This window comes from Citrus sinensis, chromosome 8 (genome assembly GCF_022201045.2).
Source record: "Citrus sinensis cultivar Valencia sweet orange chromosome 8, DVS_A1.0, whole genome shotgun sequence".
Taxonomy (NCBI): domain Eukaryota; kingdom Viridiplantae; phylum Streptophyta; class Magnoliopsida; order Sapindales; family Rutaceae; genus Citrus; species Citrus sinensis.
Genome location: NC_068563.1, coordinates 4,670,001 through 4,697,249, shown reverse-complemented (window position 1 = coordinate 4,697,249; position 27,249 = coordinate 4,670,001). Strand labels below are relative to the sequence as shown.

General features: G+C 31.8%; 1 protein-coding gene across 1 annotated transcript; it reads right to left on the bottom strand.

Moving 5' to 3' along the window:
- Nucleotides 1-25,559: 25,559 nt before the first annotated feature.
- LOC102613406 (organ-specific protein S2-like) lies at nucleotides 25,560-26,781 on the bottom strand. The gene is made up of 2 exons (XM_006487108.4): nucleotides 26,658-26,781; nucleotides 25,560-26,340 (listed from the first exon to the last, which is right to left on the bottom strand). Exons 1-2 carry the CDS (start codon nucleotides 26,709-26,711, stop codon nucleotides 25,738-25,740), a joined length of 657 nt encoding a protein of 218 aa, XP_006487171.2. The 5' UTR covers nucleotides 26,712-26,781; the 3' UTR covers nucleotides 25,560-25,737.
- Between the last annotated feature and the right edge of the window lie 468 nt (nucleotides 26,782-27,249).

Genomic DNA, 27,249 nt, shown 5'->3' with positions numbered 1-27,249 from the left:
AAAATCAAATTGGACAACTTAGTAACAGACCTCAAGGTAGTTTACCCAGTAATACAGGGGACCCAAGAAGAGAATGGAAAGAGCACTGCAAAGTGATTAACTTGAGATCTAGAAAGGATGTTTATAGTCCCGTTGGTGTATCAAAAAGAAAAGCTCAGTCCACTTCAATCCAGAAAGAAACTCAAATTGAAAACGAGCCACAATCCTCCATTTCACAGCACACTGGTGAGAGCAGTCAAGCTGCAGCATTTGCCAAAAATGATGATCCAACACCTGTGGATAACGAGGTTGTAGCAACAGACCTGACTAGAGCAAAAGAGAAGCAGTCTGCACAACATGCTGCAACACAACAATTTAGACATCCACCACAATTTTCTCAAAGATTTCAGAAGCAAAAATAAGACAAGCAGTTCAGCAAAATCTTGGGAGTGCTGAAACAACTACATATCAATATCCCTTTTGTGGAAGCTTTAGAGCAAATGCCGAATTATGCAAAAATTTTGAAGGATGTCTTGACAAAGAAAAGAAGACTTGGAGAATTTAAGACAGTTGCTCTAACATAAGAGTGCAGCCGAATGCTACAGAGTAAGATACCACAGAAGATGAAGGATCCAGGAAGCTTCACAATCCCATGCTCCATAGGCACTAAATACAGAGGCAAAACACTTTGCGATATGGGGGCTAGCATCAATCTCATGCCTTTATAAGTGTTTAAGCAATTGGGAGTTGGTGAATGTAGACCAACAACAGTGACTCTACAACTTGCTGATCGATCTCATGCCTATCCAGAAGGAAAGATTGAAGATGTGTTGGTGAAGGTGGATAAATTTATTTTTCCAATGGATTTCATTGTGCTAGACTTTGAGGCAGACAAAGAAGTGCCAATCATTCTAGGGAGACATTTCTTAGCCACGTGAAAGACTTTAATTGATGTTCAAAAAGGAGAATTAACCATGAGGGTGAATGACCAGCAAGTTACATTCAATGTGCTGAATGTCATGAAGAGTCCCGATGAGATTGAAGATTATAATTTTATCAGTGTTGTGGACTTTGTTGTAGTAGAGAGATTACAAAGTTGCTGCAGTAAGAAAGAAATCAATGCTGTAACATTTAAAGAACTTGATGATGAAGATTGTGGAGCAACTAACATAGCATAGTCAGGGGAGAAGCAACCCTTCAGAGTTGATGATCAAATCCAGCAAAGGGAACTCACTCCAGACCAACAAGAATTCAAGGTTAACGGGCTAAAAGTGAAGCACTACATGGGAACTAAGGTGAACAACCTACAGAAGCATCTATTCTTGAAGGATCCAGGTTGAGCGAATAAGAAAGGTCAGGCTGAAAGACCTAAATTATTTAATTTGTCTTTTTGTTATTTTAAGTGTGCATCTAATGTTTTATGTCTTTGTGTTAAATTACAGTAAGTAAAACAAAAAAAACAAAAAAAAATGTGTAAGAAAAAAAAAACATGAGGGAATTGTTGCAGCATCACTTATAGCATGACATATAATAGAAGATTTTCAAATAACAGAGGCATTTCTTGCTTTTGCAGCGGCAAGTGGATTGATCAAATTTTATGATAAGAAGCGTTTGAGAAGTGGATTAAAGAAGAATTGACCATTTATAGCCTGTGCTGCAGCAGTGCTTCCAGCAAACGGGGAATACCTTTACCCGCTAGTTTATTTTACTTCTTTCTGTAAAACTTTTCTTTCATTTAGTTTGAATTTTTTGATTCATTCTGCATGTCCTTTTATTTAGTGTATGCATGTCTAGTTTATGTGGTTTTATTTTGTGTGCTTGTAAAGACACAACACCACTAAAGTTTGGGGGGGTTGTGTTTTTGAGTGCATGTGTTTATGCTTGTGTTGTGTGTTGTGTGAAGCTCTGTTATCTAATATTTGTGTATGGATTTGAAAACCTAATGAAGATAAATTGAGTGTTATTCAGTATTTATGAGAATGGCAAGTAGAGATAGTTATAGATGGAGGTTGAAATTCTGTCCCGACACTTAGACTTTGGTTGAGTTTTATGAGAATGTTGTAGCAGAGCCATGAAAACAAAAAAAGAGTAGAAAATATCTCAAGTTTGGGGGAAAATTTTTGTTAGACTGTGCCTGTTATAAAATAAATTCTGCTCCAATGGTTTAAGTTGCTGAGTAACCAGGGTTGTGTATGCATCCCATATGCAAACTTGAGTCCAAAGGTAACAAGAGCTATGAGCAGTGCTGCATCAATTATATATAAAAAAAAGAAAAAAAAGCAAAAAAAAAAATGGTGAAGAAGGAATGAAAAATAAAGAGGTTTGCTGCCTAGGATACTAAGTAACCTAGTCTGTTCATGAGCCTCATGTTCAGCCTTGAGTCAAAAGAGTCCAAAGGTAAGACCTAGATATAACATCCTGAATGTGTTGCTGCAGTAACTCTGACATGTACTTTAAGTGAGTAATTGGGTGTCGTCATTACAAGTGATAGACATTCACATTGAAGAGGGTAAGTGAAAAAAAAAATTATTATTGTTGTAGCACAGTTTGAGTATATTTGTGAATTATGCTCCCCCACACGTGAATACATTTGTGTTCTACTATTTTGAATTATATGCAATGTCTGTGTAATGTTGTAGTACCTCTGGAATTTGATCAAAGTGGCACACACACACTTTGGATGGAATGAAGCCTAAGTCTAGAACTGAACTGCTATGGTTATTTTGCGTGATTAAGAGTGTGATCAGAGGGTGGAAGAATCCTTGCAAATTTGATGACAGAACTAAGTTATTTGTTGCATGATTGTGTGATTGAAGTGTTAGTGTTGTTGTCATTACTTGAGGACAAGTAATGGTTTAAGTTTGGGGGTATGATAACTCTATGAAATGAGAGTTATCATGACACTTTTAGACTTAAATAAAGATTACTTTGAGAGTAAATAACATGTTTTTATTGCGTTTTTGTTACATTTTGCATAAACATTCATTTTAGTTTCGTCTTAATAAGTTTTGCTTAATTTAAAGTAATTCGTGCTCAAATTGTGTGCATAATTGTAAGTTTCCAGAAGCTTATAATTCATGGAAGGAATGTTGATGCAATAGGCTTGCAAAAGATGGAAAAGAACTTGTCTACAAAAGAATTGAAACAAATCTAGAACAGTGCAGTTGCTGTAGCCATTGCTGTAGCAATATTGTTGTAGCCGTTGCTATAGCAATCCTGGAACAACGACAGAGAAAATTCCGCGTGCGATACTTGCAGAATTGTGATCTGCAGTTTCCTAATCTGACTTATGCGCGCCATAGGCTTCCGTTTATCCTAATTTTCAACTATAAAAGAAGCACACATCATAAGAAATAGAGGGTCGTCACCCAAGGAGAAAAACACAAATAAACAAAGGAAAAACATGATTCAAGAGAGAGATTGAGGGCTGCACAAGAGGAAAATTTGCAGAAATAAATTAAGAACTCAGTCTTTCTTATTCTTTTCTTGTTTTCTTATTTACTTTTTATTCATGGGGATGTGTTTCATAGCCGAAACTTTATTCTTTATTTTTCTTTTGCAAATCATGATCTAAATTTATTTGTAGTTAAGTGATAAAAAATCTTGATGGTTTATTGACTGAATATATGAGTTGCTGTATGTTTGTTGTAACAGTTTGTTTTGATAATATTTATTTTTATTCATTATTTCGGTTGATCACCCATTTAATGATACTAGCTAACGAAGGGCCGCAAAATGACATATCTTAGTGGAACATATCAGAGCAATACTTGGTTTTAGATTGAGTTTCCTGGATTGAGTTTTACTTGATTCCCAAAATGGTCATTCTTAATCTAAGATTAGTGATGAACTAGATATAAGGATTCATCTTGTAGGGTAAATAGAACCTAAGCATGTAATGTTATATCTTATGTTGGCATAACAACTGATCATTGTTAGGTTGCATATAGATATAAGATATCTAACATGCGACGGCTAATGATACATAAAGATTCTGCCCAGTGCTGTAGCAAATGTTGTAGTAACCGAGCCAAACATTTGAAAATAGTCAAGACCATTAAGAGAGTTTTTTCACTTAACTACTCTATATTCTCATTGGTTTTATCCTTAAGATTGACGTGATAATTTACTTTGTTGCATTTTATTTATTACGTTTTTATTTTAATTAGCATATTAGTTTCATTAATTGTTTTATTTTATTTTAGCACAAAATCTGCACTGTTAAGATTGTTGTAGCAAATCTGATAACATCAATTCCTGTGGAGACGATCTTTGATACTCATTACTTTATTACTTGTTTTGTACACTTGCACATTGACACCAATAGCATTAGAATATACCCAACACTGTTGCTACCAGTTTCCTCCAAATTCTCAATTATATTTCAAGACAACTTCAAGCCGCTGATTGTATGAGGCATCAAATCCGGTGGTCTATATTTTTTAAAATATTTTATTACACGCAACCTATGATAATGAACGGTAGAAATTTCTATTTTCTGTTTTTACTTTTTTGACACCATCTGAGTCTTCGCTATAAACAAATAACGTGATGATTTTAGACCGCAAAGTCTACAAGGACATAGATTTTTGCCTTATCCCTTCGTTGTTGGAAAATGGGAAAGGTTCTTTCGTTTTATTTCATAATTGATAATACGGTCTGGTTAAAATTATATCGTAGTTTTTATTCTTTATTATTTAATCGTTTGTACTTATGAAGAAATACTCCACAGTCGAGTATCTCCAACAAAGCTATTGCCGTGATAATATTACATACTAACATCATATAATGTTACAATTAATTGAAAAACTAATAAAAGAATATGTTAACATTTTATAATATTATAATTAATTGAAAAAAAATATGTTAATACTATATAATTTTATGATTATTTCTTTTGTTGTCACCTATCGTGAATTGATTATTTTTAAAGAGTTTCTTATTTTTAAAAATCTTAATTTATTTTTATGTTTATTAAGAAAATAAAAAATTAATTCATCAACCTACCTTTATTTTTCTTTTTTTTAATAAAAAAATTAATTGAAGATTAAAATAAAAGACATCATTTAAATATAATCAATTCACAAGTGGAGACAATAATTGTTCCCTATTCTTTTATAAGCAACAGAGATAATAATTATTCCTAGAGTAAAGCAACTCTCAACATGAAAAGAGAAAGTCCAAATAACTCTCAACATCTCTCGAAATAATTCCACCCACTTATTAAGTTCTCAAAGGCATAAAAATAGACAGCAGAAACAAAAAATACAACTTATATGACCTACCATATAAATTATTGTAAGATTAAAGTAAACAGCTCTGCTTTTGATGGAATCGGTGCATACATTCTTTACTTTAGTTTTTCCATGCAGCTATAAATCAATTGACAATTGGTCATTACTTTTCGATAACTAAACGATTGCTTGATTGAAGTCTCAACTCTTGCGCTACGCTATGTTCCAAGTTGATGAACTTAAGTCACAAGTTTGTACAATTTTTTTTTTTTTCAAGTACGTTACCTTTTGTTGGAATCACAACTTTCTTAGAATGTATGCCATTTTTTTTAATTATTAGTTTTTAGGTCACACGTTATAAAAAATGCTATTTTTTCCAAGTATATTTGCTACTATTTCAAGTAATAAAGGTGATGTCACAAGTTTGCTATGAGCTAAGCTTTTTCATCACTACATAACAATTCATTCTATGTCACAAGTTTAAGGAATTAACTAATAAACGAAAAGTTACAAGTTTATTAAGGATCCCAAAAACTTTTATAAGCAATAAGGACAACAATTATACCTAGAATAAAGTAACTCTCGACATGAAAAGAGAAAGTCCAAACAACTCTCAACATCTCTTAAAATAATTCCACCCACTTATTAAGTCCTCAAGATCATAAAGATGAATAGCAGAAACAAAACGTTACAACTTATATGACCCACCATGTAAATTATTCTAAGATTAAAGTAAACGGCTCTGCCTTTGATGGAACCGGTGCATATATGTTTTGCTTAGATTTGCCATGTAGTCATAAATCAATTGACAAGTGGTCATTACTTTTTGATAATTAAACGATTACTCAGTTGAAGTCTCAACTCTTCCACTAGGCCATGCTCCAAGTTGATGATTTTAAGCCACAAGTTTGTACAAAATTCCTTTCTTTTCAAGAACGTTAGCTTTTGTTGGAATCACAACTTTCTTTGTATGTATGCCATTTTCTTTTTCTAGCTATTAATTTTTTAGGTCACAAGTTATGAAAAATACTATTTTTTTCAAGTATATTTACTTTTTTTTTAAGTGATAAAGGTAATGTCACAAGTTTACTATGAGCTAAGCTTTTTCATTAGGGCACAAGTAATTCATTCTATGTCACAAGTTTAAGGAACTAATTAATAAACGAAAAGTCACAAGTTTACTAAGGATCCCAAAAACTGAAATCTTAGCGGTTAGCAGAAATAATCAATCATTACTATATAACATATGTATGATTCTTTCATTGTCTAGCTTATTAAACTCATGCTTATTTCCCAGTATCTTTCCGTGAGACAATTGTTTATGATTTGGCAACAATTGTTTACAAGTTAACCAGAATTAAAAGGAAAGCTTACAATATAAAACAAAATATCCGGAATTATTTTAATAGACCGTATCAGAGGTTTAAATTCGGGATACATAATGACAACTCAACCACCATCATTATTCAATATATTGACAATAAAGATTTTGTCGAAAAAGACATTGAAAAGAATCTTGTCGAAAAGCTTACTAAGATTCTTTCATTTTCTACCTTTTTAAACTCACGTTTCTTTTACTAGATCTCTTCTTTTTTTATTTCTTTTTAAAGTTGGTTGTTTCAGAATGTTTATAAAATGGATCCGCCTCTGTTATTTTGTCTTTTATGACTTGGTTATTGTAAAATTTCATTGAGCTCCTTACACTCTATTTTATTTTATTAAAACCCGACTAATGTGGGCGGATCCTTATAAAATTTTGTCTGCCAACTGGTTCTATCTTTCATTTGTTTATTTTATTTTACAGTCTTTTCTTACGTTTCTCGGTCCCATTGATTGCAGGTATAAGTTTAAAAGAAATACGTCTCATTGAAAAACATACTAAACTTTTAAATCATTTTTCAAATGACATGCAATTTGTTGGTTGAGTGAGATATGATCTACCCATCTACCAACACTATATGTGACTCAAATGGTATTTTACATCTAGAGGTCGAATCAACAGGATTTCAACTAATTGGAGAGGCCGATGGGCTATGATAAAAGGGGTAAAAGTGGAAAAAATTTTGGGCTTTTGATATTGTTTTTCATCACTCATTTTCTATTTTATAAGAATAGAAAATTAAAAAAAAAAAGTGTTTGGTAAGCCTCAATAACAATGGCATTTTTTATTATTATGAAAGCAAATCATAACTACTTTACAATGTTAACGAAGATACTAGGCCTTTGGTCGAGTGGTGGACCGCTTGCTCTGACATCCAACAGTTCAAGTCCTTATGAACTCAAATTTTCCTTCAATTAAACATGATTGAGTGGAGCTAATTTGTAGTCTTTCTCTCTTGCGAAATGCAAGTAGAGCATACATCGCTCGAGTATTTGTGAGGGTTATTTGCATTGGACAAGTATTTCATAGAACTTAATGTAAAGTTGTAGTCCTAATTATTTATCTAATTGTAAATATCATTAATTATTTGCTGAAATAACAGTTGTAAATATATGATATAATATCATTTATCTAATTGCATAATCAATATATAAAAAATGAAGATAATTAGACAACATAAAATCTTTATACTTCACTTTGTTCGTAGGAACTACCACTGCTTTTATGACATAATTATATGCAGATGTGGGTCTGGCACTGTATTATGCTTTGTTGCCTCTCTCTTTCATTTATTTTTTTTATATTTTGCATATAAATATAATTATTTAGTGGGTTCATAAATAATATTTTTTTACAATCTTTCAGTAATATTTTTATATTTTTAGACAAACAACTAAATATTTTTTTTAATTTCAAATATTATTTTAAAAATATACTATATACCAAATAAATTTTCAAATTCGTCAAATATTAATCGTATATGTATTATAAAACAAATAAAAAAACATCATTTAAAGAACAATACTAAACGCACCCAATTTTGCGTATCTATCATAATTCTTATCTTAAATTCACATGAAAGGGAATCTCTTATTAGTATGGTCATAGATTTCTTTCTTTTTTTTTTATATGTATTTGAATTATGATTCTCTCATGATCAAAACTTCTTTGAGTAAGATATATAGTGGATAATTGGTAATTAATAAATAAAAACATAACAATAAATTATACACTATACAAAAAATATGTAACACAAGATTTTTAAAAATTTAATTAATAGAGCTTAGATTAAGAGATGATCTTAATTCACATGTATTACTCATAGTGTTCAAGTATATACCTTCATATGCAAATGTGAATAATTTTTTTTAAATATATAACCATGTCGTTGTACTTTTATTCAATCAATGAGTTAACGCCAAATCAGTTTGTACAAAATAAATTTAGACAAGAGTTTGTGCTAATATCATAACTCAGTTAGATATATACATGAGATTAATGGATAGATATTTATGTAAAAAACAATAATTTAACTTAGCTTCTCCCCTTATAACTTGTTAAATAATCTATCATAACAGTATTTACCATCTAGGATAAATATGAGGGCAAAAAAAATTTAAGACGCATGACATGATTTGATTGCATGGGACACTTCAACACTTATTACAATATTACTTTTAAAACTAAGCCTTTGACAACGTACAAAAACAAAGGAAAACATTTCATATATATGGCTCCTCTTCTAGAGCATTAAATATAGCAAGAGACTCATCTATTTAATTATGATAAATTGTAGCTTCTGGCTGCGGATCCATGTTTTTGACAAACGATTTTTGTTCGGTTGGTTCGTGAATTGAAATATCAGCCTCCAGCTCAAAGTCGACATTGGCTGAAGGGTGATACTGTCGAAAAGGACATTGAAAAAGATTTTGTAGAAAATAGATTGAGAAGATTTCATGGGGATAGGAATAGGGATGGCACCGGGGAGGGGAGGGGAGGGAAGGGGAAGGGACTGACATCCCCGCACACATCCCCGATATTTAGCATATATCCCTGTCCCCATTAGAATTGCTTGAGGGGATCCCCGTCCCCTCCCCGAATAATAGGAGGGGATCCTCGAGGGGTCCCCGATTCCCGAATAATTGATATGTTTTTAAATTTAAATTCTGAACTTGATTTAATCATATTAAAATAAAATTTAAACAAAAGTAAGGTTTAACAGTTTATCTTACACTAACATTAATCCATTACAAAAATTATACTACAAAATACAAATCATCAGAATAATTATCTTCATCAATCTTCATGATCCTATGATAAAAAAAAAATTACTTTTATATCAATAATGAAATAAATGAAATGGGTATAGATACTTAAATTAATATTTTTAATAAAAACATTTACTCTTGCACCTCATGTTCTTCTTCGAGAAATGTGACAAATTGAGAGATAACATCATGTTTCAAATCTAAAACAATAACAACAATATAAGCAATATGACTCATAATCTAAGATAGTTTTGGGCCAAGGTCTTTAAAATAAAGTCTGGTCAAATAGTAATTCAGAACTACAACTAGTTAAGTAGGCTCGAGATTTTTATAATAGATTTGTATAAATATTTTGATATTTGTTATTTATATTAATATTTAATATAATTTAAATTTCATTATTCATTTATTAATAATTCTAAAAAATAAAATCAAAATTAAAAATTAATATGAGGAAATGGGGAAATGGGTAGGAGATGGGAATTCCACCTTATTCTCGTCCCTTCCCCGAATAAGAAACTAGATAAAAAATTATCCTCATCCCTTCCTCGAATAAAAAATTGGGTATATAATTAGGGATGGCAATGGGGAGGGGAGGGGAGGGGACCAATCTCCCCGTACCCATCCCCGATATTTTGCGTATGTCCCCATCCCCTCCCCGTCCCCCTCAGAATTATTTAAGAGAATCCCCATCCCCTCCCCGAATAATAACAGGGAATCCCCGAGGGTCCCCGATCCCCGAATAACTAATACAATTTTTTTTGTTTTCGATTTTGAGTTAATCATATTAAAATAAAAAATTCAAATAAAAGTAAAGTTCGAAATATATCTTACATTAATATCCATTACAAAAGTCACATACATTAAATTAGTAAGTAACGCAGCATGCAAGGGATACAAACTATCATGAATAAATTAATAGTCTAATACAAAATTGTAACAAATAAAATCAAATTTAGATTCAAAATTAACTTTTCAATGGTAGCGTGGACACTTTATAAATGTGGACTATTTCCTTTACTACATAATAGTTAAGTCGAAGCAAATCAAGAGCAAATATTAGATTAGATTAGATATTAAAATTGTGATTTGCTATGGGCAATGATAACATCTAAAAATAAATAAAAAATAGATTTAAGTTTAAAATATTTAATGAATATTAAAATTAAAACAAAAATTTTGGGCTAATAGAATCTGTCCGGTCTTTTTAATGTCCTAAATAAAAATTTTGAACTTTAATTAGTTAATCAGGCCTAAAAGTTTAATAATATAAATATTTTGATATTTTTTATTTTTACCAATACTTATAATTTTATAATTCAAATTTTATAATTTATTTACTAGTAATTTTAAAAATTAAAAATTAAAATGGGGAAATGGGTAGGGGATGGGGATTCCACCTCATCCCCGTCCCCTCCCCGAATAAGAAATTGGGTAAAAAAATGTCTCCGTCCCGTCCCTGAATAAGAAATTGGGTATGAAATTATCCCCATACCCTCCCCGAATGAGAAAAATCCCCGAGGGTACCCATCCCCATGGGAATTTTTGCCATCCCTATATAAAATCGTCCCCATACCCTCCCAAAATAGGAAAAATCCCCAAAAGTCTCCGTCTCCGTAGGAATTTTTACCATTCTTAGATAGGAAGAAAGAATCAATCATTATTATATATGATTCTTTTACTATCTAGCTTATTTTCCTACATCTTTTCATCAGTCACAGGGATGACGATGGGTATACATCAGCTGGATCTATCATGTTCCAACTCTCGGTTAATAATAAAAATTAAAATTCTTATCTGCTCTAAATTTATTATAAATTTATGATTTTTACTCTATATCGAATTCTGAATTTAAAATAAAAGTTTAGATCTGCTCCAAATCCGTCTTTGATTTATTTATTTTAATTTTAAAAATTTTATATTATAACAGAATATTAATAAATTTATCTTATTAAACTCTAAAGCCTAATAAGAAAAATAAGAGCACAAAAACATTTGACAAAAAATGTATTACGATCAACTAAAACACATAATTCATCTCAAATAAAGTTAAAAAGAATACTTTGAATTTCATATAAAACTAATAAATATTGTATCTTATAAATGCGGTATTGATTTTAGTAAGCTAGGTATAAGTTTAATTTGATTGTAAAAGTATTAAACCATCGATTGTTTAATACTTTTAAAAATAAAATAAAATTAAAAGATTTCTAGTTAGATATGGATATGGATCCGAATTTTAAGTTAGTTTTACATGCCTGCTTTAAATATGTCTTGAATTTACTCATTTAGATTCATATGTACCCACTCCAAATTCATTTTTAAACTAATTCAAATATGATCAATTTAGATTTAGATTAAGTGGATTATGGATCAGAACCGTCCCATTATCGTCCCCACTCAAACACTAGGAGTTTTTTTTATGATTTAGCAACAATTGTTTACAAGTTAACCGCAATTAAAAGGGTAACTTACAAATTAAAATAAATTTAGAATAAAATATCTAGAATTATTTTAGAAGACGCATCAGAAGCTTACGTTCGAGATGCTTAATGGAAACTCAACTACATCATTATTCCCCATAAAAAAAAAAAAAAAAACCACCATCATTATTCAAATATAAAACGTTAAAAATTTTGTCCAAAAGGACATTGAAATGGAATTTGTCGAAAAGCTATGATTCTTTCATTGCCTGGCTTATTATACTCATGCTTCTTTTACTAGATCCCTTCTTTTCCATTTCTTTTTAAAGATTTTGTGTGTCAAGTAGTTCTACCTTTTAGTTGTTCACTTTTTTTCCTTACTTTTTTATGTAGAGCAAAAATTGAAGAAATTTTAATTATATTTAAATTTATAATATTCAGGAATATTTTAATTAATTTGTATTCTAAATTAATTTTTTATTTAAAGTTTAGGCATTGTTTATTTGAATAACATTCCTAACTTAGATATAAATTTTATTAAAATATGTTTTTTAATAAATTGGGATAAGCCTTAGTTATTATAAATAAGTATCTTTTGTAGTTTTTATAAGTAGAGATTCGATTTCAATAATATTTTCAATTTTTAAATCTCTTTATAAGTGTTTAAATAATTAATTCTTTGTATTCTACGAAATTAACGAGTCTTAACCTCTAAATTCGCAGTATTTTTTTTTAAATCAACATAAATTTAATTATTCTTATATTTTGATATTCTCTAAAATTAACAGAACATTTCAAACTTTAAACATTTACTATTAATTTTGTATCAGAGTTAAAAGCCTAGTTACTATCGTCCATACTTATCTTTTTTTTTTCTTTAAACGTGTAGCTTCTTATTAAAGGGAGCCTCTAAGTTACAATTATTGTAACTTACAACTCTCATATGAACCACACAAAATTATAAGACCATAATTTATGTGGTTAACATGAAAAGTGTAAGTTCAATAATTGTAACTTAGCATTTGCCGTTATTAAAAACCCAAAAAAAAGAAACAGAAGCAGACACCCCACCAGCCACCGTCCAAGGTCGTCGGCGTTCAATTCCCGTCGCCGATATACCCGTGACTACCACTAATCGAACCAGAGAGAACTGCCATCCATCAAATCCCACGCAATTACCGCCGTCAATCGGCCAGCCAAAACGCCGCTTAAGCCGCCGCTGTCGTTCGCCGGTTTCCACCGCAATTTAGCCATCACCACCACCATCAATCCACTCCTCTCCACGAGCGCAACCTTCCTAGCCGGTCACCACCGTCGATCGACGCACCGGTCGCCGGAAATCAAAACAACTACAAACCCGCCACCTTTATCTCCAAATTCCGGCCAAAACACTACCTTCACGGACGAACCACCACTACCATCATACTCATCAACCCAAAATTTTTCAGATCCACCCATCCTTGCTCGATTTCCGACCACCGTGACCGGAAATTTAAAACTTTTTCTTAATTACAGTTTTGACCCAGTTCTTTCATTTATGCCAATATTACCTCTTATTTTTCTGATCTTAGCAAAAAAACCCAAACAAACACCAAAGAAGAGAGAAAAAAAAGACAAAAAATTGAATCATAAAACCACAACATCGCCGCGAAGATTTTGTCTTGAAAGAAGTTTTAATTAGGATGTTGAGGATTCTACATTTGATTTCTCAAGATTTAGAAAAACTTCGAAATATAAAATCATTACATATAAAGCAGACATATAGATTTGACGAAGTTGTTTGTGATGATATATGTTATGAGGAGAATGAGGATAATATTAATTGGTCATTCATATCTACAACGAATTCTCCACACATAGACATTGATTTGGATCAACTACTGAAATTTGATGAGTATCTTGATATTGTGGGACGAGAAGAGGTAATTATTCATACATCTTTTGGTCTTGTGGAGTAAAGAAAGGTAGTTGTTGATACAATCTCTTATTGTTCTCTTGATTTTTCCAAAAGAAGACAAAAAAAGTTATGATATTTTTCAACAGTTAGTGGATTATGAGAAGAAATTATTTTTCCTCAATTATATTGAAGTTCGATGCGAACAATACGAGAAGGCAAATTGTTGATAGAAGAATTTATTTTACGCTATTGGAGTGATTGGATGGACATTATTACAAAAGTCGGAAAATTTAAAGTTCGTTGTGTATGTCGAAGCTCCATTTTGAAAATTAATCCTTATACATATGAAGATGTTCTTGAAGACTACAAAATACAAAATTCGAGGACGAATTTTCTCCACCCTGGCGGGAATGATGCAGGGCAAGAAATTGAAAAAATCCTAATTAGATTTAAATATATAATATTTAGGAATATTTTAATTAATTTGTGTTCTAATTTAAATTGGTTTCCTATTTAGAGTTTTATTGTTTAGGCATTGCTTATTTGAATAATATTCCTAATTTAGGTATAAGTCTTATTAAAATAGGTTTTCTAATCAAATTAGGATAAGTCTTTATTAGTATAAATAAGTGTCTTTTGTAGTTTTTACAAGTAAAAATTCGATTTCAATAATATTTTCAATTTTCAAGTCTCTTTGTGAGTATTTGAACAACTAATTCTCGGTATTCTATGGAATCAACGAGTCTTAACCGCTAAATTTACAGCGTTCTTTTGAATAAATATGAATTTAATTATTCTTATATTCCGGTATTCTTTAAAATCAACGAAATATTTCGAACTTTAAACTTCCGTTGCATTACTTTTGTTGGTCTCACTATTTGTTTGAACAAGTGAGTTTTGATATTTGAAAAAAATAAAAGTAATAGGCATCATATATTCAAATAGAAGTTATATTTGTTGCAAAATAGAAAAATAAGTTAAAATTTAGAAATCTAAAGTTACACACCATTCCATACTTGTTAATCAAATTTGAGAAGATTGCTAATAATTATTTCAATAGTATCGACAAAACGATTTTTTTTTTTGGTAATTTTATCATTTTATGAGAGATAAGATTGAAGGGTAATTGTGGAATAAAGATGGGTGTTTTTAGAAGTGATATATTTTTTCCTATATTTGATTGGGTTTATTTAAAAAGGGGTCTTAAAAGGATTTTGAAGGAGTGCTAGTAGTTTCATTTTTTTTAATCAAATTAGCCTTAGAAGTAGTATAAAAAATTTTACAGTAAAATTTTTTTATGTTATTATTTTACTTTTAGGATTAATTTGGTAAATTAATTTTTTTTATAAAATAACTATTAATAAAATTATTGTAAGGATGATAAATATTGCTTTAAGTTGGCTAATATTAATTTTTATTTATAAATAAATTATTAGCACAATTGTCTCACAGGTATACAAAATACTACTTCTTTTCTACTAATATTTATATGTTAATTTATTACTAAATAATTATTGGTTAATTTTTTAATTAAATTTAATTAATGTCAAGAATATTATTATAAGGGCACTATTATAAAAGTAAAACAAAAGAAAGATTAATAATGTAATATATTTAGCTACAATGTATTTTGAGGTATTTTCAAAATATAAGGAATAACGAATACTTAAATTAAAATAGAAGGCTAAATGAGTGTTTATTCATTTATTTAAATTATTTTCCAGATGGCATGCAATTTGTTGGTTGAGTTAGATGTGATCCACTCATGCATCTACGGATCTATCAATAATATATGTGACTCATTTGTTATTTTACATTTGAAGGCCAAATCATTAGGATTTCAACAAATTGAAGTGGCCGGTTTGAGATGATAAAGGGGGAAAAATGGAAAATTTAAGTTTGTCTATCATAATTTGTTGGGAAAATATGCTCTTTAAAAGCATATGTGTTTATTTAATTGTAATAAACTATTTTTCTAATTAATAAAATAAATGAGATATTTTATTCAAATATCTTAATTGCATTAATACTTGTATTAAAGTCCATTTAATCATATTATATGTATTTATGTGATCACCATGTGGATTCACAGAAGACATAAATACAAGTTATCTTATGATTAAACAAATTTAGTTCGCAGTTGATAAATAAAGTTGGGCACTTTATTTAGGTATAGACTGTAATAAATTCATTGAATGATTTGTCTTAATCATGTATGAATTTATTGATGTAGTACGACTACATTGAACAGGATCACATATGAGATTTAATTAACTTTATAATAACTGTCAGACTTATTAAATCTCATAGGCGTTGATTTTACTGTAATCTTAATCTTGAGTTAATTATGATTTCATGATTGTAATTGTTATTCCATTTGAGTTACCAATGGGCACGACACATCCTTGTGGTCAAGATTACCCGGTATCTTGGTGGGAGCAATTATGAGTATTGGAGTTATGGATTAACAATATAGAATTTGTACAACACATCTCTTGATGGGTTTTCGGCACTTGATCATAGAATTCTCTGACCAGAGTGTGTCAACATATTTAGTATGTTGAAAATGATCATTAGAGAAAACCAGTAAGGATCAAGGAATAAGATGTTATTAAATTGATTGGACAGCTGAGATATCAATTTAATTAACGATGTGGTACAAAGGATTGTGCAGTAAAGAAATCAATGTGGCTTGGGACGAATTATTATTCGAGCATACAATTATGGAAGTCAGTTCCAATCTTTTAGTGGAGTAGATTTGGAATTAAATAATTGGGCTAGTTTAATTACAGGCCTAATTATTGTAGCCACTATTGTATGTTCCCAAATGATCCCCGGGTTAGCTCATTTAATTGACTGCACCACTACTGGACTAATAAGTAAGATAACTAGCTATTTGGGTCAAAAGCCTAAATATATCATTTAGTGAGAGGCTCCATTTAATTAGCTTTTGTATAAGGGGCCTTATGTTATTTTACAAGGTGGGTCCCCTATTGAAAAAGAAAATAACGTGAGTTTTATTTACAGCATTATTTGGAGCCTAGGGTTTTCACTAAAGGGTGATATAAAAGGCTTATTTTTCCCTAAAGAAAAAGAGAGAAGCCACTTTATACAGATCAGAGAAAAAGATTTTTCTCTCCATTGTTGAGAGAAAAATTTTCTCGTGCTAGTTGCTTTGGTAGTGATAAAGGCGCCCACACGTCAAGTGCAGATCGAACCTGAGTCATAACCTGGAAGATCATTGGAGACAGTTCGTGATCTAACAAGCGTGGTGGTGACGGATCGTGATCTAACAGGAGTAGTGGTGGCGGATCGTGATCTAGGAGCCTAAATCACTTCAGCGGAAAAAGCCAACTCAGATTTTCAAGGTACGATTTCTAGAATACAAATTCTTATATATTATATGAGAGCGATCTTCAAAAGGTTTTATAAAAATTTAAAAACCTGATTTTTCCCCAACAATTGGTATCAGAGCCATCTCATATTAATATATAAGAATTTCGTATGAAATTAATCTTGATATTTATGTATTAGAGTGGCACAATTTATTCAGATATATATTATTTGTTTAATATGTGAATAAAGCATGTTTTGGTTTGTCTTAATTCATGGTTAGATTTTTCGTTGTATTTTTCTTTGGATCTGTAACAGGAGGGGTGGTTTTTTATCACCATGTTTCCCTCTTGATTTATTTTACTGTTATAGAATTTTTGTAAGCCAAAATTGGCCTAGGAAATTTGTAAATTAATCTCGGATTTTCAAGATCGGAGCGACGGAGGCCGGAAATTTTGACAGCGGCAACCAGCAGCAAGCAGCGCGCGGCCAGCAGCACATGCTGCCAGCAAGCGCGCGCAGCGGCAGCAGCGCGCAGCACACGCTGCCAGCAGCGCGCAGCACACGCTGCCAGCAGCGCGCGCTGCCAGCCAGCAGCAGCCAGCGCTCGCGGGAAGCGTGGCTTGTGCGCGCAGCAAACGGCGCGCGCGGCCAGCGTGGCCAGTAGCGCGAGCTGCACGAGCAGCAAGTTGCGTGCGCGAGTTTGGAGCGTTTCCGGCAACATGGCGGCGGGTGGTTCGGCGTCGGAGATGGCTGGAAACAGTGAACGGGGGATAGGTTTTTGGAGATGGCGGCTGGGGAAGAGAGAAAGAAAAATATGGATTTAGGGTTTCATGGTTTCTATCATGGAGGTCCCTATGGTTCCATAAGTTTTCATTTGGGCAGAAAATTTTTAATTTTTTGCGTTTAAATCCAAAAACAGTTTTGGGTTTAATGAATCCTAGTTTTAGGCCCAATTTCAATTGGGCTTAATGGATTAAAAATGCATAGACAAAATTAAATATATTAAATTTATTTTTGGTCCAAAAGTTTTATTTTAATAATAAAAAAATAAAACTATTTATTTATTTATTTCCTTTCAAAATTAAAATTGGACCAATTATAAATTTAAAAGCCCAATTTCTCCTAGTCCATTAACAAAAACAAGCTTATGGAAGATGGACATTGACAAGAAGCCCAATGAAGATTAGGCTTAGGGTTAATCTATTTTTCATTATTAGGAAAGCCATGAATTAAGATTATTTAAATTGTTTTTCTATATGTTTTGTTATGGATAATAACATGCCATGATAACATGTCATATAGAATAGGTAGTGCCACTCTATGCATAATGATACATGTCATTCATTAATAATGAATTTCATTATATTGTTTGAAATTTGCATATGCTTAATAATATTTGATATCATCTAGATAATATTATAGGAAGCATGCAATTAACAATATGTATGTTTTAAAAGGAAAAATCAATTTTAAAATATTGAGTGGGAGAGGGAAAATTCAAGATAATTTTTCCCACGGGCTCCATTGTTAGTTCAATAATAAAATTATACATATACCTCGACTTCATGATACGGTGATGCTCCCTACGGAGGGTATATATATTGGATATTTTATTTGATGAACTTCTTCAAAGATAAAATTGAAATATTTTTTCAATCGATTGTTCGCCCCAACGGTGACTATTGATATGAAAAATACGTAGATTGAAACAATGGTTATACACTCAACTAAAGTTTGTTATTAACCTTCCCAACGAAGCTCTGTTAACAAATTTAGGCCCAAAGGGATAACGATAATTATTTATCATGTCTCTACATGAAAGTAAATAATCTAATGGATAATTGGGTCTAGTAAGTGTAGACATGACTTCCCCAACGGATAGCTTGTCAAAGCGGTACTAGATTATCGTTACAATAAATTAAAATGCATTTATGGTTTTTTGCATTTTTGTCATTTATTGTGAATATTGTTTCAAAGTATTTATGCATGTTTATTTTATTTTTTCAGAAAATGTCTTCCATCAACCCATTATTACTTATCCTTGTTAAAAATGAACTCACTGGCGAAAATTATTTAGATTGGAAACGCAATCTATTTAATATTCTCACTGCTAAGGGAAGCAAATATGTGTTGACCCAGCCTTGCCCTCCTGAACCATCGTTATACGATTATAGAAATCAGAGGGAGCCTTATGAGAAATGGTGCGAAGCTAACAAAATGGCTAAGCGCTATATATTGGCTTCGATTTCTGTGGAACTGCATAAGAAACATCGGAGCATGGAAACAGCCACTGAAATAATGGCTAGTCTTCATCAGATGTTTGGGCAAAATACCCATTTTGCCAGAGAAGCAGCATTAAAACGTATTACGGATACTAAGATGGAAGAGGGCACAAAAGTTCGTGATCATGTCCTCAAAATGATGGACTATTTGAATGAGGTAGAGATTCATGGTGTTCAAATCAATGATAAATCAAAGATTAACATTGTGATTGAATCTTTACCTGATACATTCAAAGAGTTTAAGGTCAGCTATATCTTAAACAATAAAGATATGACCTTAATTGAATTAATGCACGAACTATATGCTATAGAAGAATTTTATCATAGCAGAAAACTTCCTGAAAAAGGATTCTCTTCAAGGCTTAAGTCGAAAGACAAGAATGAGCAAGCAAGAGTTGGGATCGGCAAACTGTCCACTAAAAGAAGTGGCAAGCCAAAAGGCAAGTGTTACAAATGTGGACAGAAGGGTCACTGGAAAAAAGATTGTCCTAAGATTATTAAAATCAGGTATAGGAAATCTTTAAGCTTCCTAATTAGTTCAGATTTCTATTGATTCATACAATAATGAATTCTGAGATAACTAATCTTATTTATAATTCATTTATTTGGTTTTCAGGAAACCAAGAGATTAAGTGAAGAAAGCTTCAAACAGCAATTGAGGACATGCTAGTTTATATCAATTGAAAGACTAGATCAATTTTACAAGACTTTAGTTTTGATATTTGTCTTTGTTTTTCCAATTATTAGAGGAATATTAATTTCGGTGACTTGTTTTAATAAACAGGAGTACACTGTTATTTTTTGATCCTCTGTTTATTATTTATTTTGGTTATTTATAAAGACAATTTATATCATATAAGTCCATTGATCTATTCAAAGTAAGATATCATGATAAAGAGTATATGCATTTATCTAAGAAAAGAAATGTTTCTTCAAACCAAAATTACCTCTGATATTTATGCTTAAGTCATATAAACTATAATAAGATTTTAAGAAAATGATTAATGATAGACTTGTTGGCCTATTAAGATTGATCATTGTAACTCTATAAATCTTATTTAGAAAAGTAATATGACAAGGATGCTCTGTATGAGCTAAAAGCATAACATTGTATTTGATGATTTAGCGCATACAAATGTATACGGACTAATCAGTTTACATGTTATAAGAGGTTGTGAGTATTCTATCAAACTTGTTGATGAATATTCATTTTATTTATGTTTGTCTAAGTGCATCATGATTCCATTGATTTTGAAATTCAAAAGAGTACATGGATAAGACAGAAGCAATTAGACAGGAACATAAAAGAACATCGATATGATCGAAACAAAGAATATCTCTATGGAGAATTCAAGCACTATTTGGTTGTCAATGAACACTATAATACAATAGTGTAATTAAATGAAGAAACAAGATTCTTTTGGATAAGACAAGATATATACTAAGTGGTTTATCATTTACCTTTTTGATTCCAGATACTAGTATTTAAAACTACAAAGTTTATTGAACTTAGTTTCATCTATCTCGGTGTCTACTACTCCAAGAAATTATGAAAAAGTCACAAACATGGTTTGAGACACATTCGTATTTGGAGTTTACTAGTATTTCTACTAGAATCAGAGATAGACAAGATGGATTCGTGTTCAGAAGCTTGCATGTTTTAGGTATCTTAAAGGAATAAGGGAAAGTCTGAATTATAGTCCTCAAGATAGGAATGTATTTATAGAAATATTCTTTACTTTCTTTAAGGAAGACTCTATAATGACTTATAACCTAAGAGTAAGGTAAAACTAGAGAAATAAAAGAGATCAGGTTGATGCTCAGCTTTCAACACCTGTTATAGAACAGGAAGAACAACAACAACCAGCTGATCAGCACAGGATTATCCTTGAACAACCATCACTTTTAGAACCTTGTCGTAGTGGGAGGGTAACTAGGTTACCTGCGAGATACATATTTTTGGGAGAAACCTATATGGCTATCTCAGATGAACATGTACAAAATCCCACTAGTTACAACGAAGCTCTAATAGATAGAGATGTTAAATTTTAGAAAAAGGCCATGAATCAAGAAATGGAATCTGTGTATTCCAATAAAGTCTGGGAACTTGTAGAGTCACCAAATGGGGTAAAACCTATAGGCTGCAAGTGGATCTACAAGAGAAAAAGAGGAGTAGAAGGAAGGGTGGAATCATTTAAAGCAAGATTAGTAGCCGAAGGGTTTACTCAGAAAGAAGGAATCGATTATGAGGAAACCTTTTCTACGGTTGCTATGCTTAAATCCATCAGGATTCTGCTCTCCATTGCTGCAGTGCTAGATTATGAAATTTGGCAAATGGATGTAAAGACTGCCTTTCTTAACGGGCATCTTGAAGAAAACATCTACATGCAGCAACCAGATGGATTTATACAAAAAGGCCAAGAACACATGGTATGTAAGTTGCAGAGATCCATTTATGGATTGAAGCAAGCATCCCGGTCATGGAACATCAGATTTGATCAAGCGATTAAATCACTTGGATTCATTCAGAACATTGATGAACCATGTGTGTACAAGAAAATTCAGGGAAAATTTGTAGCCTTCCTAGTTCTTTGTGTAGACAATATTCTCCTGATTGGAAACGATATAGGAGTATTGACTACAATAAAGATTTGGTTAGCAAAATAATTTGATATGAAAGACCTGGGGGAGGCAAGTTATATTCTTGGTATCAAGTTACTACGAGACCGGAAGAATAAAACTTTAGCCTTGTCTCAAGCGGTCTATATCGATAAGATATTGGCTAGATTTAGCATGGAAAATTCCAAGACTGGTTTATTACCATTCAGACATGGAATTACATTCTCTAAGGATCAATCACCTAAAACATCTGAAGAGATAGAGAGAATGAGACGAGTTCCCTATGCAGACGCTGTGGGAAGTCTCGTGTATGCCATACTTTGCACTAGGCCAGACATCTGTTTTGCGGTAGGGATGGTTAGCAGATATCAATTTAATCCTGGACCTCAATACTGGACTGCAGTCAAGCATATTATAAAGTATCTGAAAAGAACTAAAAATTATATGCTTGTGTATTCTGGTGATGAACTCATTCTAGTGGGTTATACTGATTCTGACTTTATGTCAGATAAGGATTCCAGAAAATCAACTTCCGGCTATGTGTTTACATTGGGAAGTGGAGCTATTAGTTGGATGAGTGTGAAACAATCTTGTATCACAGACTCAACAACTAAAGCTGAATATGTGGCTACATCTGAAGCTGCAAAAGAAGCTATATGGCTCCGCAAGTTCCTACGAAATCTTGAGGTGGTACCTGTTGTAACTGCACCCCTTAAACTATTTATGTGATAATGGTAGTGCGGTAGCTCAATCTAAGGAACCAAGGAACCACAAGAAACAAAACATATTGAAAGGAAGTATCATCTTATAAGGGAATAGTGTAGAAAGGTTATATGACAGTACCCCAAATGGCATTAGATGCTAAATGGCAGATCTTATTACAATGGCCATTAGTGGGAAACCTTTATAACCTGCACTTAGAGCCCTAGAGCATGTGCAATATGCCAGATATGCTTTGAGAGCTAGTGGGAGATTGTTGGGAAAATATGCTCTTTAAAAGCATATGTGTTTATTTAATTGTAATAAACTATTTTTCTAATTAATAAAATAAATGAGATATTTTATTCAAATATCTTAATTGCATTAATACTTGTATTAAAGTCCATTTAATCATATTATATGTATTTATGTGATCACCATGTGGATTCACAGAAGACATAAATACAAGTTATCTTATGATTAAACAAATTTAGTTCGCAGTTGATAAATAAAGTTGGGCACTTTATTTAGGTATAGACTGTAATAAATTCATTGAATGATTTGTCTTAATCATGTATGAATTTATTGATGTAGTACGACTACATTGAACAGGATCACATATGAGATTTAATTAACTTTATAATAACTGTCAGACTTATTAAATCTCATAGGCGTTGATTTTACTGTAATCTTAATCTTGAGTTAATTATGATTTCATGATTGTAATTGTTATTCCATTTGAGTTACCAATGGGCACGACACATCCTTGTGGTCAAGATTACCCGGTATCTTGGTGGGAGCAATTATGAGTATTGGAGTTATGGATTAACAATATAGAATTTGTACAACACATCTCTTGATGGGTTTTCGGCACTTGATCATAGAATTCTCTGGCCAGAGTGTGTCAACATATTTAGTATGTTGAAAATGATCATTAGAGAAAACCAGTAAGGATCAAGGAATAAGATGTTATTAAATTGATTGGACAGCTGAGATATCAATTTAATTAACGATGTGGTACAAAGGATTGTGCAGTAAAGAAATCAATGTGGCTTGGGACGAATTATTATTCGAGCATACAATTATGGAAGTCAGTTCCAATCTTTTAGTGGAATAGATTTGGAATTAAATAATTGGGCTAGTTTAATTACAGGCCTAATTATTGTAGCCACTATTGTATGTTCCCAAATGATCCCCGGGTTAGCTCATTTAATTGACTGCACCACTACTGGACTAATAAGTAAGATAACTAGCTATTTGGGTCAAAAGCCTAAATATATCATTTAGTGAGAGGCTCCATTTAATTAGCTTTTGTATAAGGGGCCTTATGTTATTTTACAAGGTGGGTCCCCTATTGAAAAAGAAAATAACGTGAGTTTTATTTACAGCATTATTTGGAGCCTAGGGTTTTCACTAAAGGGTGATATAAAAGGCTTATTTTTCCCTAAAGAAAAAGAGAGAAGCCACTTTATACAGATCAGAGAAAAAGATTTTTCTCTCCATTGTTGAGAGAAAAATTTTCTCATGCTAGTTGCTTTGGTAGTGATAAAGGCGTCCACACGTCAAGTGCAGATCGAACCTGAGTCATAACCTGGAAGATCATTGGAGACAGTTCGTGATCTAACAAGCGTGGTGGTGACGGATCGTGATCTAACAGGAGTAGTGGTGGCGGATCGTGATCTAGGAGCCTAAATCACTTCAGCGGAAAAAGCCAACTCAGATTTTCAAGGTACGATTTCTAGAATACAAATTCTTATATATTATATGAGAGCGATCTTCAAAAGGTTTTATAAAAATTTAAAAACCTGATTTTTCCCCAACATAATTTTCATTCTAATATCACCTGATTAAATGTAATATCTTATTAGTGCGGTCATAAATATTTTTTTTCATATGTATGTGAATTAAGATCCTACCATGATATGAACTTATTCAAATAAAATTCATTGTGGATAATTACTAATTAATAAATAAAAATATAACAATAGTTAAATTTAATTATATACCATCATGGCGTTCAAGTATATACCTTCTTCTGCAAATGTGAATCAATTTCTTTTTTCCAATTTCCAAATATTTAGAATCAGATCTACTTCTGAGCTTTAAAACCATTATCTATTTAGATTCTTAAAAAAAAAAAAATAGAGAGATATCACGTGAGCATAAGAAAATAAGACTAGTTAATATAATAATTGAATATTATATAAAATATGGTTGGGTAGTCTTACAAATTAGAGAGGGAGAGGAAAAAGAGGCATATTTGGTATTGACATTAAAGTGTTTAGTAAGTACTATCTATTGCAACTCAGAAATTAATCTGATTTAACCTCATTTTTGTATAATAGAAAATCAATTTTTGTTTGGTTGGTAATGATAATTTAAATAATATTTGGGAAATAAAGGCCTCCTTACAATTTTGTCAAAATTATAATTTAGAAATCTTATTTACCACACACTATCAATCTTTATTTTAAAGTTACAACATTTTTTTCCTAAATAGGTATTTTAAAAGTTACTGTATTTCAAAACCAAATAAGGCCAAATTGACTTTAAAATTAAAGTTAATTATATTGTTCCATCTGAATAACAGTTCAAAATACAATTTTTAAACATTCAAGGCCCCTAGGGACCCAACTGAATGGTTTCAAGTAATTTTAGTTAGGTAACCACCTAAGTTCGAATCTTACAGAGATGAGGGTCAAAAACTTGATTTTGATTGACCCAACCCTCTGACTTTTAAAAAGAAAAAAGCAATTTAAACATCTAACCATGTCGTTGATTTTTTTTTTTAAAAAAAATTAATTAGCTATACGAGATAAATGGATAGAATATTTATGTAAAAACCATTTGTTTAATATAGTTTCTCCCTTTATAACTTTGTAAATAATCTATCATAAGATTGTTTAAGGGAGAGGAAAAACAAAATTAAAGACGCGTGACATGATTTTATGATTTTATTGCATGGGTTATTTCAGCTTTATGATTTTATTGCATGGGTTATTTCAGCACTTATTACACAAACAAGGAAAGCAGTATTACATATATGTGGCTACTCTTTTAGCACATTAAATATGGTATGAGACTCCATCCTGCGCCTGATTGCAAGCATGATCATCTGTTTAATTATGATAAATTGTATCATCTGGCTGCAGATCCGTACTGCTAACAACCGATTTTTGTTCGGTCGGTTCATGAATTGAAATATCAGCCTTCAGCTCAAAGTCCTTGGCATATGAACTCCTCTTCGTTGGTTTAATATCATTGTCATAAATTGAAATATCAGGCATGAACTCGAAGTTCTTGGCGAAGAACTTTTGTTTGGTTGGCTTAATACCGTTGTCGTAAATTGAAAGATCAGGCATAAGCTCGAAGTTCTTGGCAAAAGCCTTTTGTGTGGTTGGCTTAATACCGTTGTCGTAAATTGAAAGATCAGGCATAAGCTCGAAGTTCTTGGCAAAGGATCTCTGCTGATCCTTTGGCTTAATACCGTTGTCATAAATTGAAACATCAGGCATCAGCTCAAACTTCTTATTGACAAAAGGCTTCTCCATGGTGTGCTCAGGATCATCATGTGTATGGCAATAGGCTTTGGTTTTAGAGATGGTCGAGCCTTGATCTTCGGGAATGAGACCTTGAGCTGATTCCCCAGGTATGTCTTGATTTTTCACGACAATACTCCAATCGTCTCCCAGGTCTTTTCTTGCATCTATCATGTTGGCAAACTGCACATATGGAAAATAATTAATAAAAAAAACAAAAAGAGAGAGAGAGGAACTATATATTAACCATGCAAATGATAAAGATTCGAAAATCATTTGAATCAAAACGAGTAATGCTAGAGCTAGCTATAATTAAGCTACTCTTAAAGCTGATGTGATAAAATAGTTTTTGTTGAATGGAAATGCAAAATAATGTTCGGGTTGTGTGGTGTTCTCAGCACATTGATACTGTACATTATGTGTTATCAATTTTGTACAAAATATATTATATAATGAATTTGTGATTAACCTAATATTATTACTGATCAAATGATACATACCAAGAGAAGCAATGAGAGCACTGTGGAGAGAACAAAGAAGGCTTTAATATTCATGTTTCTGGCCAGTGACAAACAATATTAGGTACTGCGTTTGTAATTTGCATGGAGGCCATACTGGTGTGTGTGTGTGTATATATACACAGATTGGAAGAAGTGGTAACATGATGTGGCAGGTTGGTGGAGCATGCTAATGTGGGTGATTAATCATGCAAGAATTTTAAATTCATAATGTGGACGGCAAAGTCTATGAGAATTACATTTCGCAACGATAAGATTTTACATCTATAGGAATATTCTCAATCCAAACAATACGGCTTTCTGATTACTAACTGCAAGTTTAGCTAATCTATGAACTTCCACATTACATATTATAGGAATGAACACAAATTTGAAATTGCCAATAGTCTATCCAACAATTAAATATCAGAGACCACTCAAAGAATCCCTTTTCTAGTACTTTCAAGTCCTGCGGCTAGATTGACGACATTCTTAATTAGTATGTGATTCAATAATTAATGGAAATAGACCTGTATCATTTGCATATTTCGATCCGAAATCTCATTGCGTCTGCTTCAGCGAATTCAACATCTCA

Coding starts and splice junctions, on each gene's coding strand:
- LOC102613406 (XM_006487108.4), bottom strand. CDS start 26,711: ATGAATATTAAAGCCTTCTTTGTTCTCTCCACAGTGCTCTCATTGCTT. Junction 26,341..26,657: donor TGCTCTCATTGCTTCTCTTG/GTATGTATCATT, acceptor CCATATGTGCAG/TTTGCCAACATGATAGATGC.